Source organism: Heterodontus francisci, chromosome 2 (genome assembly GCF_036365525.1).
Source record: "Heterodontus francisci isolate sHetFra1 chromosome 2, sHetFra1.hap1, whole genome shotgun sequence".
Lineage (NCBI taxonomy): Eukaryota > Metazoa > Chordata > Chondrichthyes > Heterodontiformes > Heterodontidae > Heterodontus > Heterodontus francisci.
Window position 1 is genome coordinate 44,804,295 of NC_090372.1, and position 19,712 is coordinate 44,824,006.

General features: G+C 41.1%; 1 protein-coding gene across 6 annotated transcripts in view; it reads left to right on the forward strand.

Moving 5' to 3' along the window:
* jarid2b (jumonji and AT-rich interaction domain containing 2b) overlaps positions 1 to 19,712 on the forward strand; it is a 411,686-nt gene that overhangs the window by 365,705 nt on the left and 26,269 nt on the right. For all 6 annotated transcript variants that reach the window (XM_068057714.1, XM_068057739.1, XM_068057720.1 and 3 more), the window contains 6 exons: positions 3,736 to 3,854; positions 4,070 to 4,140; positions 4,861 to 4,975; positions 10,147 to 10,252; positions 14,924 to 15,106; positions 16,493 to 16,623. In XM_068057714.1, the coding sequence (XP_067913815.1) occupies positions 3,736 to 3,854; positions 4,070 to 4,140; positions 4,861 to 4,975; positions 10,147 to 10,252; positions 14,924 to 15,106; positions 16,493 to 16,623 (725 nt within the window). The remainder of the gene's footprint in view (positions 1 to 3,735; positions 3,855 to 4,069; positions 4,141 to 4,860; positions 4,976 to 10,146; positions 10,253 to 14,923; positions 15,107 to 16,492; positions 16,624 to 19,712) is intronic.

Consider the following 19,712-nt stretch of genomic DNA (forward strand, 5'->3'; position numbering starts at 1 on the left):
AGCACTTTCTGCTTTGTACTGACATTAAACTTGTTTTGCAAACCTAGATTCAGGGCTCTACCTGATTGCAGAGCAAAGCAGAATGAGATCCCTAGAGGCATTAGACTTGCACCACTTTAGATTGACAGCAGGTGGAGCATAAATCCAGTGCTGTGCCAAAGCTAGTTTATGAAGTGCCCAGTGGTTCAGGCAATTTTTAAATCTAATTGATAATTTGCATATTTAGAGAGCAATAATTCTTCTCTTTCTACTCTCTAAGTATTTATATTTCTAATTGTTGGCAGTTTTGCATTTCAGACCATTAACCGCAAGGCAAATGCTTCCTTGGTTTACTCGTCAGTCACAACAGCATGAGTCAGTAATAAATGAAGTAGACGGGTAGTTGGATTATCTTTTTCAAATCCTGGAAGTCATGCTGAATCTGTGCAGTGCCCTGGTCCAACCATGCCCTGGGATACTGCATACTGTTCTGGGTGTCGTGCCATCTTGACCCAGAGAAGGTCAATGAGGACTAAACTTTGAAAATATGATAACCTGACAGTTTTGAACCTCCAAAAGTGCTATCTCAGAAGGAATCCTACAGAGTATATATGCTTAAAAGCATCGATAAATCCAAAGTTTTATTTCATAAATGCAAGTAAAATAACACAGTAGGACAGTGAAGGATAGATGACAGAAAATTTTCTTTTATCCAAAGGATGGAACCAGTTTGGATAGATTGTCAGGAAGGATGGTTCAGGTTAGGGCACTGAATTCATTCTAGACAGATCTAGACGCTGTACTGGGAGTACTTTTGCAGTTGATATGGTAGAAGGCTGAAATTAAATGGGCCAGAGAGCCAGATCTTTTGTGACCTGTCGGAAGTTAGTTTATCATGCAGCAACAAATGAAGGATGATTTAATTTACATTGTCATATTGAGAAAATTATGACAAATGTTCAGCGCAATTCTTGGTTCTCCTATTCCTGGTGAATTTTGCCTTTTTTGAGCTTTTCTGTGATACTGTTACTCTTTTAGTGTGCATTTTTTTTTAAATTGGATCAGACCTTGATGGTGTATCTTTTAATGTGAACATGAATTCATATTAAAATAATATACATGTCTTGGCTTAGAACACAGATGTAGAATTTGGATTTTATTTGTCTTCTGTTTTTACTCAGTCCCCACAATGTGACAGCATTTTCCAGTTAACAGCTGTACAAAACTCAAGGGAACTTTGAGGAAACCCTCTTCTTTGTTTCCTGTTACCTACTCATCTACTTTTAACCTATCAACAAAGATTTGTTGTCATACTGCCAGTTTCCTTGAAAAATCTGATACCTCAATCAGATTCTTGCAATGAGTAGGCTACTCCAGTATAAATGTTCATGTGCTCAATGAATTGCTATAATGCAGCTTATTGTATAAAATCCATGGTTTCATGATGCATATTCCTCATTGTTTTGGGTCTTGCTGTGCAGTGCACTGACCTAGAATCGTAGGATGGTAACAGCACTGAAGGAGGCAATTTAACCCATCGTATCTGTGCTGGCTAATTCACCTAGTGACACTCCCCTACCTTCTCTCCGTAGCTCTGCACATTCTACCCTTTTCAGATAATCCAATTCCCTCTTGAATGCCTCGATTGAACCTGCCTCCACCACATTCTCATGTAGTGCATTCCAGATCCTAACCACTTGTTGCATGACACAGTTTTTCCTCATGTCGCCATTGCTGCTTTTTGCCAATTACCTTAAATCTGTGCTCTCTGGTTCTCGATCCTTCCACCAATGGGAACAGTTTCTCCCTATCTACTCTGTCCAGACCTCTCAGGATTTTGAATACCTCTACCAAATCCCCTCTCAGCCTTCTCTTCTCCAAGGAAAACAGTCCCAACTTCTCCAATCTATCTTCATAACTGAAGTTCCTCATCCCTGGAACCATTCTTGTGCATCTTTTCTGCACCCTCTCTAGTGCGTTCACATCCTTTCTAATGTGTGGTGCCCAGAACTGGATGCAATACTCCAGGTGAGGCTGAAACAGTGCTTTATGCAAGTTTAACATAACTTCCTTGCTTTTGTACTCTATGCCATTATTGATAAGACTGGGATGCTGTATGATTTATTAACCATACTCTCAACTTGTCCTGCCACCTGTAATAATTTATGTATGTATACACTCAGGTCCCTCTGCTCCTGCGCCCCTTTAGAATTGTACCCTTTATTTTATAAAGTCTCTCTGCGTTCTTTCTACTAAAATGAATCACTTCACACTTCTCTGCATTAAATTTCATCTGCTACTTGTCTGCCCAATCCACCAACCTGTCTATATCCTTTTGAAGTTCTGGATTATCCTCCTCACAGTTCACAATACTTCCAAGTTTTATATCGCTCGCCATCTTTGAAATTGTGCCCTGTACACCAAGGTCTAGGTCATTATTATATATTAGGAAGAGCAAGGGTCCTAACACAGACCCCTGGGGAACTCCACTGCAAACCTTCCAGTCTGAAAAATAACCATTAACCACTTTTCCTGTCACATAGCCAATTTTGGATCCATGTTGCTACTGTCCCTTTTATTTCATGAGCTCTAACTTTGCTCACACGTCTGTGTGGTAATTTGTCAAATGCCTTTTGGAAGTCCATGTACACCACATCAACAGCATTACCCTGATCAGCCCTCTCTGTTAATCTCATCAACAAACTCGAGCAAGTTAGTTCAACACGATTTGCCCTTAACTAATCCGTGCTGGCTTTACTTAATCCGCATTTGCCAATGTGACTATTAATTTTGTCACAAATCATTGTTGCTAGAAGCTTCACCACCACCGAAGTTAAACTGACTGGTCTGTAGTTGCTGGGCTTATTTATTTTTTTATTTATTTAGAGATACAGCATTGAAACAGGCCCTTCGGCCCACTGAGTCTGTGCTGACCATCAACCACCCATTTATACTAATCCTAAACTAATCCCATATTCCTACCACATCCCCACCTGTCCCTCTATTCCCCCGACCACCTACCTATACTAGGGGCAATTTATAATGGCCAATTTACCTATCAACCTGCAAGTCTTTGGCATGTGGGAGGAAACCGCAGCACCCGGCGAAAACCCACGCAGACACAGGGAGAACTTGCAAACTCCACACAGGCAGTACCCAGAATTGAACCCGGGTCGCTGGAGCTGTGAGGCTGCGGTGCTAACCAATGCGCCACTGTGCACCCTTTTTTGAATAATGGTATTACATTTGCAATTCTCCAGTCCTCTGGCACCACCTCTGAGTCTAAGGAAGACTAGAAAATTATGGCCAGTGCCTCCGCAATTTCCACCTTCACTTCCCTCAGTATCCTTAGATGCATCTCATTCAGTCCTGGTGTCTTATCAATTTTAGTGCAGCCAGCCTATCCAGTCTTTATCAATTGTCTGAATTGTCAAGTGTCTGAATTACTTCCTTTCACCATGACCTGTGCAACATCTTCCTTGGTAAAGACAGATGCAAAGTATTTTAATACCTCAGCCATGCACCTTTATGATGCTATTGCAATTTTGAGATGCTAGGAGATTCATAGGAGGTTGGCTTTGTCCTTGGAGAGAAACGAGGGTTGGAAATGGAGGCTCCTTTTGCCTTTTAGGCCTCATCATGACTGCATAGCTGAGCTTATACTCTGTAGATACAGGACTGGGGTTCTGAAGCTATGTCTTGGCATCCTTTTGTATAACTACATTAATTTCCCCTCTCTTTTTATTCCAACTACAGCAAGAATACTGGAGGGCTGTGGAGCAGAAAGATTCCCATGTAGCAGTGCATTCTGGGAAAGTAGACACAAAAGCACATGGCAGTGGATTCCCTGTTGGGAAATCTGAACCTTTTTCAAGGTAATACCTCTTTTATAAATGGAAGGTTGCAATAGAAATCACAGGACGGTCACATGTGTAATTTTTCCAACTTACATTTATCATGAGAGCTGTGACGCTATTTTCAATAAACCAATTTTTTTTGGCTAGGAATTTTTTTTTTATTTTATTGGGGCGGGGTGAGAGGATGTTTCTAAAACAATAGTTTTTCACGTGTTTTTCTTTCCTACAAACAGACATGGATGGAACCTTACAGTCCTTCCTAATAATTCAGGGTCCATCCTGCGACATTTTGGTGCTTTGTCAGGTAAGAAGTGTGCTGTAAATGAGAACTTGGAGGTGGTGGGGGAAGTTGGGAAGAGACGAGGGGATGCTATTTTGTAATTGAGTAATGGGCCTTTCACAAATCTTTTAGGAAGGTTTTTATTTGAAAGGATTAAAGATGCTAAGATTACAGGGTATTCCTATAAAATCCATAGGCAAAGATTTAGGGTAGATTCTAGGAAGTTTTTTTTCCAGAAAATCATTGTTCCTTGAAACAAACTTCCATTGCATTTGGTGAGTATAGAGGTGGCTACAGTCCTTGAACGGGACCATTTCTATTACTAGTTAAAGGGGGTAATTAGTTTAAGTTGTGACGCATCATGGGTAACTGCTGTCTCCTGGAGCCTGATTTCATTAAGAAGTTGGAGAGGAATTTCCCAGGGTGTTATCTCCTGAATTGGCCACAGCTACTTCTCTTTCTTCTCTCAGGAGACAGTGTTACCATAAGTTTAGTTTAGTTTAGTGGGAGGACAGTTTGTGTTGATTATGCCATCCATAGGGATGGGGTGAGCCTGATGGTGGTTTCTTGCTGTGTTTTTGTATGTTTGAACTTTTCCAGACTTTTGCTGGGCTAAATTGTGGATCAGCAAGCTGATGGAGAACTGTAGACACTGATTCATGTACTGTTTTGGGATTCTGAAAATAAAATGCTCATCTGTTTGACATGGTTATATTGCAATTTATTTTCTCTCATTCTGTTTAGGAGTGACGATTCCTTGGCTAAATATTGGCATGGTTTTCACTACCTCATGCTGGTCACGAGACCAAAACCACCTTCCATACATTGACTACTTACACACTGGTGCTGATTGCATTTGGTAAGTGCCTGTCCTGGGGAGGGGGGGCTCTCCCTTGCTAGCCCCGCTTTCAGCAGAGCAGGTTTGGATCAACAACTGGCTCTGGATTTGGATTCGGCTTCCCAACCTATTCTGTCACCCAACACACACACACAGGTCAATTTCTAGTTCAGATATACCTCTTGCTTTAATGTTGCATTGTGGAGTACCAGCTCGGGAAAGAATTTTGATGGAAGCATTTATGGAGTTGTGATTTGAATTTTCATGCCAGAGAACCGATTCAGAATAAACCTGTTGTTCAAATGGTGCATGACTTTTTTTTGAAGATTTGGATTCCCCCTGAATTGAATTCACCTCCCCTATTTATACTTGATTTAAAAAAAGCTAAATCCCACTTCGCTGTAGATTTGGATTCTATCTGAATCCATTGCCTCAGTGTAAATATGGAGCTTCTTGTGGCTGGTCCTCACTAGTCAGCATTTGGTCATCAAGTGTCACCAAGTACTTTATTGTTGAGGATAATAGTTCTTTTTAATTCTTCCACCAGATTGAACTGAAGACCTGCTTCACTGACACAGAAGTGAGTTAAACCTTTTGTCCATATCCTTAAATTACCTTTAAAATTGCATTAATCAAATGATCGGTTAGCCAGCATGGACAGAACTTAGCATATCTGTGTCAGACAGGCAGAGTATTCAGCACATAAAGGGCGGCTAAAACTAGATGGAACTTGCTATTAGTTTGAATCATGAACTTGGTTTCACCTTCGTTTCCCCAGACCTGCCCTCCTCCCCCACCCCAGTTTCAGTTTTTCTGCACTGTTTTTAATTGTCTTTTTTTGCAATCTGCTTATGTGTGGCTCACTGGAGTTGACACCGTTTTGTCTTAATTCAGTGCATCTTGAGATGCATGTGGGTGGACAGAGGCTTCCTGGTCAGACCTGATGCCATAATCGAAGGGTCCGATAAAGCTCAGTGCTGCGGAGGTTTGCGGATTTGAGTCTTGTGCCATCCTAGTGAGATGCAAAGCAGCAAACCCAGGTATATTTATAAATCCTTGAAACGAGATTGAAATGTAATATATTTTCTTAAGCAAGTTCTTAAAGTTGAGATGCCCCTTAATGGTGCTATTTATAGTTTGAACAGCTTCAGTAACCTGCTAAACTGAATGGAAACATTCAGATTTTTATGAAAGTATTATTGATCGCATGTTTGGCACAACCTCCATGAAGGCAAACAACTCTCTATTCTAGCATACTAGCCAACCTTAAAGAGGCAAAACCCCCTGATAGTATCCTAAGCAGATGATCACACCAGTAAGCACAAACCTGCAAACTGAAATGAGTTCCGTAAGCACGGGTCCTGTTGACTTCTGTCTGCACTACTTATTTGTTCCCATCAATCGATGGTCTTCAATAAACTCCTACTGACCACTATTTTGAAGATTGTCAGCTAGCTTTCAGAAATGTGACCTGAACACATCCAATGTACTTTGCAACCAAATTGACTTGGACGTTAAAATACGTGTATATGTCTGATAATGGAATAGTAAAATTCACACCTGGTTATTTCAACAATTCTGCTTCTGTGAATGGCATGACAATTACTTATGTTGGCTTTTTTTTTTGGTGTGGGACATAGCCTATTCTAAATGTTCCTCCAAGTATGTACGCAGGTAATCTATTTGCTCCAGTGCTGCCCTCCGTGGGGGAGGGTGGTGGGGCACTGCTACAAGATGCAAACCCAGAGAATTAAAAAAATTGAGATGATCCAAGTTCTCTTGATAACCATGGAAAGTTGATTAATCTGATCTGATTCTGTTGGACTGCTAATTTGGAATAAAAATACTTCTATAAAAATATAGCTTTAAATTGTTGTGATTCCTTCTAAACGTATTGGAAAGTAATTGTAGTGGCAATACTAATGCATTGAGAAAAAAATGTCAGCCCAGAGCATGCGCCATGCTTATGTGTAATTTTTGATCAGTCCGATATCTCTGCAGTTCATGTTTGTTTGTATTGACAAACCTTTAGTGCAGGAGAAATTACATTTAATTTTCACTCTGTATTCGTTGGTGAAATTTGGAAAAATGTCTGGTCCTTTTGGTAATTGCCATACCAAACTTTGTTTATATTCTACAATTTTACATGAAATTAATGGAGACCTCCATCAACATGATGCTAAATCCTATTTTAGCTTCTGTGCTGCTGTACAATCAGTTAACTTTTTAACTGCATTTATTGTTTGAGGTTGTGTCAACTCATTAAGAAATTTGAACAAGGACTCTGAAATTTAGACATTTATTACCTAGTAATAAATCGCTATTTTAAATTTGAAAGCAAACTATATTGGGCAAATTACATCTAGTTAGCATATGCAAAAATTTCCCAAACAGTCATTTGTGTTGGCCTGGGCAGTTGGCAAGTTATTTGATTGGGGAGGATAGGGAGATGAAATAATGGGGGGAGACACATTGATATAGAATAATTATGACACAAGGTAGCCATTCGGCCCATAAGTTCATGCCAGCTCTCTGTAGAACAATTCAGTCGGTCCCATTCCCCTGATCTGTCCCCGTAGCCCTGCAAGTTTATTTCCCTCAAGTGCCTATCCAATTTCCTTTTGAAATCATTGAGCGTCTCTACTTCCACTACCCACGTAGGGAGATAATTTCAGGTCATTACCACTTGCTGTGTAAAAAAATTCTTCCTTGCACTGCCCCCCCACCGTATCTCTTGTCCAGAACTTTAAATCTGTGTCCCCTAGTCTTTGTATCGTCAGCTAATGGGAACAGCTTTTCTTTGTCTTCAATGATCTAAACCCGCCATAATCTTATATACATCCATCAGATCTTCCCTCAACTTCCTTTGCTCCAAGGAGAACAACCCCAGCTTCTCTAACCTAACCTTGTAGCTAAATTCCATCATCCTTTATTGGTAAATTTGCTCTGCACCCTCTCGAGGACCTTCACATCCTTCCAAAATTGTGGTGACTGGAACTGGATGCAATATGAGTTGTGGCTTAACCAGAGCTTTATAAAGGTTCAGCATAACTTGCCTGCTTTTGTACTCAATGCCTCTTTATGAAGCCCAAGGTTCCATATACTTTGCTAACTACTCTCAGTATGTCCTGCCACCTTCAAAACTTTATGCACATGAACCCCCAGGTCCCACCGTCCCTGCACACACTTTAGAACTGTGCCATTAAGTATATATTGCCTCTCCCTATCCCTTCTACTAAAATGCATCACCTCGCACTTCTCTGTATTAAATTCCATCTGCCACTTGTCTGCCCATTCTTTTAGCCTACCTCTGTCCTGTTACAGTTGACTGGTATCATCCTCATTGTTTGCCACATATCCAAGTTTGGCACCATTGGCAAATTTTGGTCATTTGTCTATATAAAAAAAAAGCAGTGGTTCTAGTACTGACCCTTGGGGAACACCACTGTTTACTATCCTCCAGTCTGAAAATCAAGCATTTACCACTGTTTTCTGTCCTTGAGCCAATTTTTTATCCAATTGAACACTGACCCTCCTATTTCATTAGCCTCTTTTGTGGTACTTTGTCAAAGACTGTCTTAAAATCCATATAGACAATGTCCACTGCATTCCATTCATTAACCTTCTCTGTTACGTCATCAAAAAATGCAATTCGATTAGTCATGCACAATCTGCCTTTTACAAAAATCTGGAATTGAAAGCCAGTCTCAGTTTCATGGTGCCATGATTGTGGTAAAAACCCATCTGGTTCACTAATGTCCTTTAGGGAAGGAAATCTGCTGTCCTTACCTGGTCTGGCCTACATGTGACTCCAGACCCACAGAACATGGTTGACTCTTAACTGACCTCTGAAACGGCCTAGCAAGACACTCCGTTGTCTAGGGCGATTAGGGATGGGCAACAAATGCTGGCCTTGCCAACGATACCCACATCCCATTCGAGAATAAAAAAAATCTGTGCAGGCTCTCCTTAATTAACTCAAACCTCTCCAAGTGCCTGTTAATTTTTTCCCCTGATTATTGTTTCTTAAACCTTACCCACCACTGATGTTAAACTGACCGGCCTGGAGTTATTAGGAATGTCCTTACACCCTTTCTTGAACACAGGTGTCCCATTTGCCACTTTCTAATCCACTTGTACCTTTCCTGTGTCTAGAGAAGATTGGAAAATTATGGAAAGCCCTTCTATCTCCATCCCCACTTCCCTTAGCAACCTGGGATGCATGCCATCCAGACCAGGTGACTTATCCACTCTAAGCGTAACCAGCCTTTCCAGTACATCCTGCCTATCAATCACCCCATCCGTTACCTGTACCATCTCTGCTTCTGCTGATATTGCAGCTGAAGCCAACTGTGTTCACAACCAGTATTGGTTAGCAATCAGAATTGAGAACTCTTTTTGTTCCCCCGCGCCCGCCATTTCTATTGCAGAATGCCGTGGCCAGTATTAGCAATGCCCTTCCTGCAGCCCCAGCTAACTAAATCATTGCAGATCAGGGATTGAACTTGGGACCACCTTGTCTGTATGGCTCCATTACATAACAACTGAGGCAATCTGGTGGCCAATTTTTAACAAAATACAAATACTCCAGCTGCACTCCAGTGAAAGGGATGAGTTAATCGGAATGAAACTAAACAAAGAAGCACACTTTTATATCAAGTCTTGAAGATGCAGTGAAGATTGTAATCCTGGTCTGCAGGCCATATGGTGAGCTTCCACAGAGAATGTGTTTAAACTAGAAAAGAGATGGTGAGTATTTTCCCACAGTTGTGTGGATAAAAGGCCTTTGGAGGATTTTCTCCTGTAGCATTTCTGTAATGTTATAAAGTAGCTGTTTAACGGTAATATGTTGAGAAGACTAAGTTTTCTCAGCCTTTAGAAAAGACTGTGTGTGTGTTGGGAGGAAGAAAAAAACAAGGACAAAAGTGAAGCTGTGTGCCAATTCCTCTATTGCCTCTGCACAGTTGAGAAATTTGTCTTTTTGGGAACTCTGGGCTGGTTGTCATTCGTTGGGTGTTTCTATAAACTTTTCCACAGGTTAAATAGAAGCAGTGAGACTACTGGTGTGCTGCTTTGAAAAGTAATCACTGCACCATCACAAGCTACAGTCCAGATTAGGAACTGGTGCCATTTATGTCCTATTGCCTGCAAGCTTTGGACTGTGACATTTTCAGCTATCTTCCTTTCTCCAGGTATTGTATTCCTGCTGAGGAGAAGAGCAAACTTGATGAAGTGGTGCATACCCTGCTGCAAGCTAATGGCACGTCAGGGCTGGACATGCTTGAAAGTAATATAATGGTAAGAACAAAACTTTGTGTATACATGGAATAAGGTGGCAATAACTGCACTCCTTGTATCTGGGACGTACTGGCATAGACTAACAGTCATAGGTCCAGGTTCTCCCTTTTCCCCAGTCTTTGCCATATTAAATAAATAGCTAGGGGAGGGGAATGGCAGGAAGGATCTTTTTATTTTCCTATGCCCACCCCACTTCACTGAAGTCCAAGGAAGATGTGAATTTGGTAATGTCTGGTAGGCTGCACAAATTGACTTTCAATTAATATATATACAGTAGGAGGGGAAGGCTATGGGGGTGATAAAATAGGCATTGACTATACAAAAAAAAAAGTCCCTCCTGTCATTCCACCCAGAGAGAGACACATGGGACATCTGAGCAGTTGAAGTACATAGTCAGTGTTCAGTATATAAACCTAAAGATTACTGCTGATGATAACACATGCTGATGAGATGGAAGCATCATCCTGACCAGGGATGGAATTGTGATGATGGCAAGTACTAGAGTTTGGAATAGTGATTTTCAGGTATCAGCACTTTAAATGCCTTTCCTTCTAAATTTTTTAAATTAAACTTCGCAGTTGGTTTCGAGGAATTTGCTGTTTTACCAGTAGCAAAGAAATGAAACATGAATAGTGAACAATTGTGGCTGGATTGGAATCCAGAGTTGAAATAAGGACCAGAATTAGGAAAGGGCAATTGGCCCATCGAGTTCAACACACTTTTTTTGTATTCTATCGTGGATTTCGCTCCCACATTACCTGTTCATTCTTACCGTCAAGAAACACTAGGTTGCTTCCCCTACCTCCCTAAAGAAGACCAACAGAGCTATTAGTATGTTTATAACCCTCAAGCCCACTTTGCAACACACATTGATCCTATCAGTAGACCCAAATCAGCTGCCTTCTCTGGGAGACTCTCGAAGGAGGGCTCCAATGCGTAGTTAGTCCAGTACCTTGCGTTTCTGTTGACCTCTGACCACTTTTGCTGAGTGAGTGCTACATTGTTAAAGATGCCATCTTTCAGTAGAGATGTTAAGCCGAGCCCCCGTCAGCCTGTTTGTGTAAAGGTACAAGGATCCATGGTGCTATTCGAAGAAGAGCAGGGGAGTTCTCCTGGTGTTTTGGCTAGCATTTGTCCATTATCCAAGACCACTAAAGTAGCTTAACTTGCTATTGATCTTATGTTGTTTCTTGGACCTTGCTGTGTGCTAAACACCTGTCTCATTTGCCTACATAACAACAATGACGACACTCTGAAAGCAATTCATGACTGAGGAGCATTTAGGACGTCTTGAGGGTGTGAAAAGTGATATATGAATGTAAGCTTGTTCTTTTTTTATTTTGTATTCATCAAGGTGATGTATGTTAGTTACCCAGTGTCAGCATCAAGTACTCCCATGTTGGATTACCATGTTTAGATGCACAGTAAAGCAGTAACTGATTACCCAATTATATTTTCACTTCTCCCTTTTCAGTTGACCCCAGTTTGCCTCCTTTACCTTTGGGATATGGAAATCCCTGTGATTGTCCCATTACCTCTCCTTATCTAAATTCCAAATTGTTTTTAAAACGAGCCCCATTGTTCATGGGGCCCACTTGCAAACTGGGCAAAGTGTCTTACTTTCCACAGGGCGGAATGCTCGGTAATTTAGCTGGGCCTAGGATATGGATGCAGCATTACCTATATATCCTAACCTTGATAACTTTACCCCTTTCATGGTACCCAATGCAAAACTGTTCATAATAGTATTTTCCACTGAATCATCTTGTATGTTCTCCACTGTCCTGTGAAGTCACTAAGGATGGGTTGATATCATACGGTAAAACACCATCTTTACAGGCTGTGATTGCAGCTTCCATCACTGCTATTAATATTAACCTCCAGTGCTCCTCTTATTAAAAAAAAGAGATCCCACCTGCAGGAAGTCTCTCTCTCTCTCTCTCTTTCTCTTTCTGGCATGAGCTTAAAGCAGTCTGGTTGGCTCTTAACTATTTTGCAGGAGGAATATGCAACAAAAGCAAAAGCGCCTGAGCCAATTATAACAATAATGGGACTCACTGTTCAGCCATTTATCTTAAGGCTATGTAGACCTGGCCCTAGCGTGAGGTGCATTCATACAGTCCAGTGTGTGAATCAACTCTGTTGGAAGATAATCTGGTTTCAGCAAATCTAGTTTCCTGTAGTTGGGTCTTGCACCAACTTTCCAGAATAGGAGACTTTTGATTATATACATCAACCCAATAAGGACATTCAGAAGATGGATTTAAAGAAAGGAGATGTCAACAGTTTATGAAGACTATATTTTAGTCTACCTTGAAGACTTGAAATGACAAATGGAAGCATTTCTTTCAGTGGTACCAGAAACATGGCGTGTATCTATTGGGATATAATTATTGTATCTAAATTATGCTAAATCGTGAACAGCCTTCGAGTTGTCTGAGAGATCAGTTGTGCTGCTGTGGTATACTCTATTTGTACATGAATGTTGAATGAATAATGAATATTAATAAATATGCGCTACCACCTGCATAAGAAATGTGACACAACCCCAAAATGTGCATAGATGATACTGTCCCAGTGCATCCATTATTTATAGTTATTAACCCCTATTCCCCACCATATCCCCCCGCCAACCAAACAGAGCCAGCTAAATTCAAGGGATGTTGTGCTATGTCCAAATATGGCGCCAATCTATCCTCTGTCAAGAAAAGTATGACTGACTACAGTAATATATAAACTTGTATGCATATTTTTCAATTAAATACTCATCATCTTCCTTTGAAACTGTAACAACTTTATGAACGTTATCATCTTTCCAAAACGCTCTTCATATATCAGCTAGGCCCAATGACAGCAAGTCAAGAAGTTATGGGTTCAAGACCCATTTCAGGACTCGATAAGTAATCTAGACTGATAGTTCAGTACAGTACTGAGGGAGTATTGCGTTGTTGGAACTGCTGTCTTTTCAATGAGGTGTTAAATCAACATCCGGACTACGTGTTCAATTAAGTGTAAAAGATCCCATGGCACTATTCAAAGAAGAGCAGAGGAGTTCAAGTGTCCTGGCCAACATTCCTCCCTCAACCATCACTTCAACAGATTAATTGTCACTTTTGTCATTTGCATTAATTTGTGGAAATTGGCTGTTGCATTTGCCTACATAATTATGACTGCGCTTCAAAAGCAATTGATTGGCTGCAAAGTGCTTTGAGCATTCTGAGGACATGAGAGCTGCTATATAAATGCAAATCTCTCTTCCTTTTTTCCTACTGCTGTGATCGCTATTAAAATGCCTTTTGTCATGTGAAATGTATCATTTGTTTCCCCTTCCACTAACTTTGCATTTGGCTCTCGGTCGCACACGGCCCTCATTCAACCTCATCCATCCAAGGATCCAAGTGCTATGCACCTGTTAAAGGTGTGTATATTATTATCTGTTAATATGTTGGCTGCAGGTAACTATTCAGGACAAAGCCCTAATAGATAAGCTGATCCAAGCTAGGCAAACAGCTCAGTTTACCAGTACTCTTTGGTGGTAGACTGCATAGTTATTACGTAGTTATAGCTGGCTAAACCCCTGCAGCTTCCTTGTTCAGAGGTAGTGGATCCTAAGCCTTGTCCACCTGCATCTACGTTCTCTGGGTTTGGGTAAGGACATGTCTGGTGAGATGTGTAATCCATATAATCTTTCTACACTCCATATCGGGTAAACAGACTCTTATCTGTTTAGATTTCTATAGTTCGCTTAGGTGTGGTAATGGGCTTCTGTGCTACATCCAACTCCTAGTTAATCCCCCCCCCCCCCCCCCCCCCCCCCCAAAAAAAGAGCTGAAGTAGACATTATTAAAGTACAGCAAGTTCTGGTGTATTATATTACCCAATGCAACTAGGTTTATCATCTTAGATCAATTTTCAAACACTTGATAGCCAAAGCAGGTGTTTTGCCACTAACAGTGAAACAACGCAAATTAACCTTTTTGGGTACTGAATGTCTTTTGAAATTTGCATGTTTATTAACTGTTAAGCATAAGTTTTAGAAAACATCATTTTAATGAACCCTTTTAATTCTGAAACTGCTTTTCAGAACGTTTTTGAAAAAGCTCGCTGAGTGACTCGTCTAGCCCTCCAGATTCTGTTAGAGCAGGGCTAGTTCGTCAATCAGAAGCAGTGCTCTGGAGTACCATGGATTGGTTGAAATATTCGATTACTGAGTTTTCAGCAGAGAATTAGCTCAGTTTTGAACTTCAGTCACAAGTCATGATATCTTACCTTCTCCCCAAGGCTTCTACTGCACAAAAAGCAAAAAGGAGTGATTTTATGTTAAATAGGCTACTTTATGGTGCATTTGTTGTAAAGAGTAGATAGTTAGCAGAGTGCCACACCAAATGCCATTTTAACCCTGTAATATTAAAGCTCTGTATGTTGCTACATATTACAGGCTTTGCAAGAGGATAGGTGTGTTAGTGTTGCACTTCTGCGCATGAAATTCAAGTGGGTAATACAAAAATAACATACTGGTGAACTGGATTGAGTAAGTCACAATGTTATTTCACATGTTTCTCAGTTAACACAAGTACCTTTTGCAGAATGAAAGACAATGATGACTATAGACTAATGCACCACTTTTTAACTTTATTTCTGTTCCTAACTGGTAACTATTTGTCTTGCTAGATCTCTCCAGAAGTCTTGTGTAAGGAGGGGATCAAAGTGTGTCGTACTGTACAGCAGAGTGGCCAATTTATTGTGTGTTCCCCAGGGGCCTTTGTCTCCAAAGTGTGTTGTGGCTACAGTGTTTCAGAAGCTGTACATTTTGCAACTACCCAGTGGTTGAATATGGGCTATGAAGCTGCTAAGGTAACCAGACTCAAGTTACTGTCTATGCTTTGCATAAAGTAAAATGACTACTTTTTAATGAGGTTTCTTTGCTGCTGAGATGGATGTGCTGTGTGAGAAGGAATGGTGGGCAAAGCCATCTACCATGCAAGGGATGATGGGCAGGCCCAGTCCTATGTGAAGGGTGGGGCGAAGGTGGAGCCTGGCCAGTGCCCAAATCCTGTGTGACGCACAGCAGGGAGGGGGGTCTTGGTCAATACCCTAATCCTGTGTGAGGGACTGGGCGAGCGGCTTGGCCAATAACCTAATCCTGTGTGAGACTGGGGGGAGGGGCTTGGCCTGTACCCTAATCCTGTGTGTGGGACTGGGGGAGGGGCTTGGCCAATACCCTAATCCTGTGTGAGGGACTGGGGGAGGGTCTTGGCCAATACCCTAATCCTATGTGAGGGATGGGGTGGGGCCTGGCAAATACTCTAATCCTCTGTGAGGGATTGGGGGTAGGGGCTTGGCCAATACCCTAATCCTCTGTGAGGGATTGAGGGAGGGTCTTGGCCAATACCCTAATCCTATGTGAGGGTTGGGGTGGGGCCTGGCAAATACTCTAATCCTGTGTGAGGGACTGGGGGGAGGGGCTTGGCCAATAACCTAATCCTGTGTGAGACTGGGGGGGAGGGGCTTGGCCTGTACCCTAATCCTGTGTGAGGGACTGGGGGAGGGGCTTGTCCAATATCCTAATCCTGTGTGAGGGACTGGGGGAGGGTCTTGGCCAATACCCTAATACTATGTGAGGGACTGGGAGAGGGTCTTGGCCAATACCCTAATCCTATGTGAGGGATGGGGTGGGGCCTGGCAAATACTCTAATCCTGTGTGAGGGACTGGGGGGAGGGGCTTGGCCAATACCCTAATCCTGTGTGAGCGACTGGGGGGAGGGGCTTGGCCATATCCTAATCCTGTGTGAGGGATTGGGGGAGGGGCTTGGACAATACCCTAAACCTATTTGTGATCAAGCTATTTGGAGTATCACTGACAATCCTATTAAGTGCCTGGAAAATGTAAATGCCACTGGCGAATTAAAACAATATGTAACTGTATAAAGTACTACTTTTTTTTTTGAGCCACCAACACAAACTTCGCAGTATTTATAGGTCTCAACTTTTTACTCCAGTTTGGAGGCAATTGAGGTATTTTGGAACTGTATGTTGTTCAGATTCCTACGTTCAGAAAGCAAGTGATTATGTTGTGCTGTTTGATGTTTAAGTCCAAGCATATTTCTTCTCCTTTCATCTCCACCAGGGAGTTAAATTTGAAGGTCACCATTTATTATAGAAGATGTGTTACCCATGTCTTTGGTGTGCTGTATTTTTTCTCCCCCATCTAAAGGAAGTGTTTTTGCTGTGCCTGTACAGGACTTGAAAAGGAGATACATTGCTAATGCATTTTCAATGGAAAAACTGCTTTACCTTATTGCAACGGCAGAGTCCAAACGGGAAAGTGGGTCAACACTAAGCCACATCTCTTCACTTTTGAAAGAACTCAGGTACATTTTGTTCATTTAGTTGAAACCTTTAAGGTGAGAAAGCAAGCTTGGTTTCATTGATCTAGAGCACTGACTGTTACTGGGGTTTTCCTCTACAAATGAAGCCGTTGTTAAGAGCACATCATGACGGGGATAAAATTGTGTTGTGAAGCACTAATTATTCATCACTTTTATCCCTTATTGTGCATAAAGGACAAGTTAAGTTAATGAAGCGAGTGATTTGCAATATGAATAAATTTCATTAATGACTCCACATTATTCAGAAAATAAAATATGAAATTGAGGAAAACTTTGGATAGTTTGTCACTGTATAACTTTATAGAGTACTGTACTCTTAAGACCAAACGTTTTGCCATTTGAAGGAGCAGCCACAATTATATAACTAACAAAAGACCATTTGAATGGGTTAAGCCATTCTTTTCCAGGTCCATTACTTCCATTGACCTGCCTAACCACCTTTAGCCTGTTCAAAATTCTTGTCCTTAAATTTGCCGTTCCATGTTTTGTTTGACGTGTACAGCTAATTTCATCCCGCAACAAAAACTGGGGAAGCTCTTGCATTATGTTTCCCAAGCGAGATGAAACCATTTTCCATATCTTCTATCCTCTGCTCGTGATTTGCTGCTTAACATTCAGATGTGACCTTTTCTTCAAATATTGATGACGTACCCTTTTGTTCTGGGTTCTTCATCCACTGCAAAGACCATTTTAGTTTATCAGTGCCTTTCATCAACTGAAATGCTTGTATCATGTTTCTCCTATTATCCTTCATTTCACTGAGAATGGCCTTCAATCTAAGCTCAAATTTAAGTCCAGTAATGCTTTCCCCTGAATTCTCTATTGTAGAATCCTTAAAGCAAGTGAGGAAATAGTGAGGCTTTGGTGAATTTTTTATGCGCAAGTATAAGAGCTGTGCCTGAGAACTAGAGGATAGCGACTGTTATCCTGATATTTTAAAATGGAGTAAAATGATAATTGAAGAACCATTTGGCTAATAATAGGGGCAAGATACTTCCAAAATTTTTCACACTCCTGTCAGTGTTGTTCCAATGGATGAAAGAAAAAATTTGATTTATATAGTGCCTTCATGTCCATGGGATATTTGATAACATTTCAAAGCCAATCAATCACTTTTGAAACGTAGTCAGTTGAACTGAAGATCATGAGTCACTGAAGCCCTGATTAGTAGATGGCATGAGTTTTGGAGCAATGGATCATAGTTTACAAAGTTGCGGGACTTCTTTGACCATAGCAAGTAATGGAGTTGATATAATTTACTTGAACTTTGAAAAGTTTTTGATTGGAACTGCCTTAATAAGAGGTAAAGTTGACCAGAAGGCATGTCTATTTTGCACATTGTTAACAATATGGAGAATATCTGTTGCAATAACTTTGCCTGGTAGGTTAAGGGAATTAAGGGAAGAAGATTAAGGGAACCTGCTGGTATTCAGGAATATGGATAAATTAGCCTGGATTTCCCAATTGGGTCCACCAAATCTACTGGTGTCTCATGTGCAGTTATTGGCCTTATAATGGGAATTGGGGAAAAACTCTACACTGACTGGAGTCATACCTAGCACCAAGAAAGATGATTGTGGTTGTTGGCGACCATTCATCTCAGCCCGAGGACTTCGCTGCTGGAATTCCTCAGGACAGTATCCTAGGCCCAACCATATTCAGCTGCTTCATCAATGACCTTCCCTTCATCAAGGGCAATTAGGGATGGGCAATAATGCTGGCCTTGCCAGTGATACTCACATTCCATGAACGAATAGAAAAAAACACGAGCGTTGAAAATCCTGTGATTTTACAGTGACGGTTTACCCTTTTCCCTTGCACTGGTGACCGAAAGTTTGAGGCATTGTTTTTTAATGTCTGTATTCGGGGGCTCATGCTACTCCATAGTTGCAGAATTTAAACACCCTCCCAGCAGTGGAATCAAGAAGTCATGAGAAAGATTGGGAGGGCACAAGAGGTGCAATCAGCTTTTGTAATAAAGTTAATTACTGCAGACGTCCTGGAAGTGCAGATGCAAGGATGTAAGAGCGTTGTATTAATTAGTAGTTTACTGAAAAACCTGGCTGTACCTCGCACCTCTTCTATTCCCATTGATGCCAATTTTAGCACTGATAATCCAGTTCATTCATCCATAATCCAGGAGACTTGAGCTTTTCCTCTCCTCCTGATGACAGACTGGCTGCTTGTGGAGTGGTTGACTGGCTGCTCTAGATCTCTGCGCTCTCACTCCTATCTCCAAGCCTTATCTCCTATTTATCAGGTAATAATTCAGCACCATTTGCAGTTATTAACGAATGGGAGGTTGGGGAAGAGAAAAAACAGGAATAGATTAAATAACAGTCTTCGAACAATAGTGGGAGAGCTTGTTGGGGTAACTGCAACCTGAGAAGGTTTTTTAAGGGCAGAGGTGGAGGGATTTAGAGAAGTTGTTCCAAAGACTAGGGTTGAGACTGCTGAAGGCTCTGCCACCATGGTGGGGTGAAGTGAGGTGGAGTTGTACAATTAACTCACCTGTCTCTAAACATGTACTGTGAATTTTTAAACTCCTAAGATACAAATCTGCATTGACTGTTTAGTGATGTGTGAGGAACTCAACAGATCTGTCACAGAATTCACTTTTTCTCACCATAGACTTTGCTTAGGCTTACTGCAGAAAGTAATCTGAAGGTGTCACAAAATGCTAGCCCCCGCCTATAAACACACAATGCATGCTATGTGCTTCTAAGAGAACTGCTTGGCTGAATGGTGGATATTCAGATGTTGTCTCTTTTTAAATGTAGCTTTTTCCATCATAATATTTGAATGAAAACTCTAAGAACCTTCTATGAGATATATCTTTCGATCCTTTTTTAAATTGTCATATTTTTATCCTTTAATACTTAGTATGAGTAAGAATTATCCTCCATATATATGGGGGAGGCAAAACTATTAACTAATGCTTTTTAAACGTTTCAGTCAGACGTAACTTTCTGTGCTGAAAAGATGCTGAAGCTGCTATTGGGATGAGGGTGTAACCACAGGTGTTGGATATTAGGCATATAAAAAATTTAGAGGCATTGCTTCCTGCCACC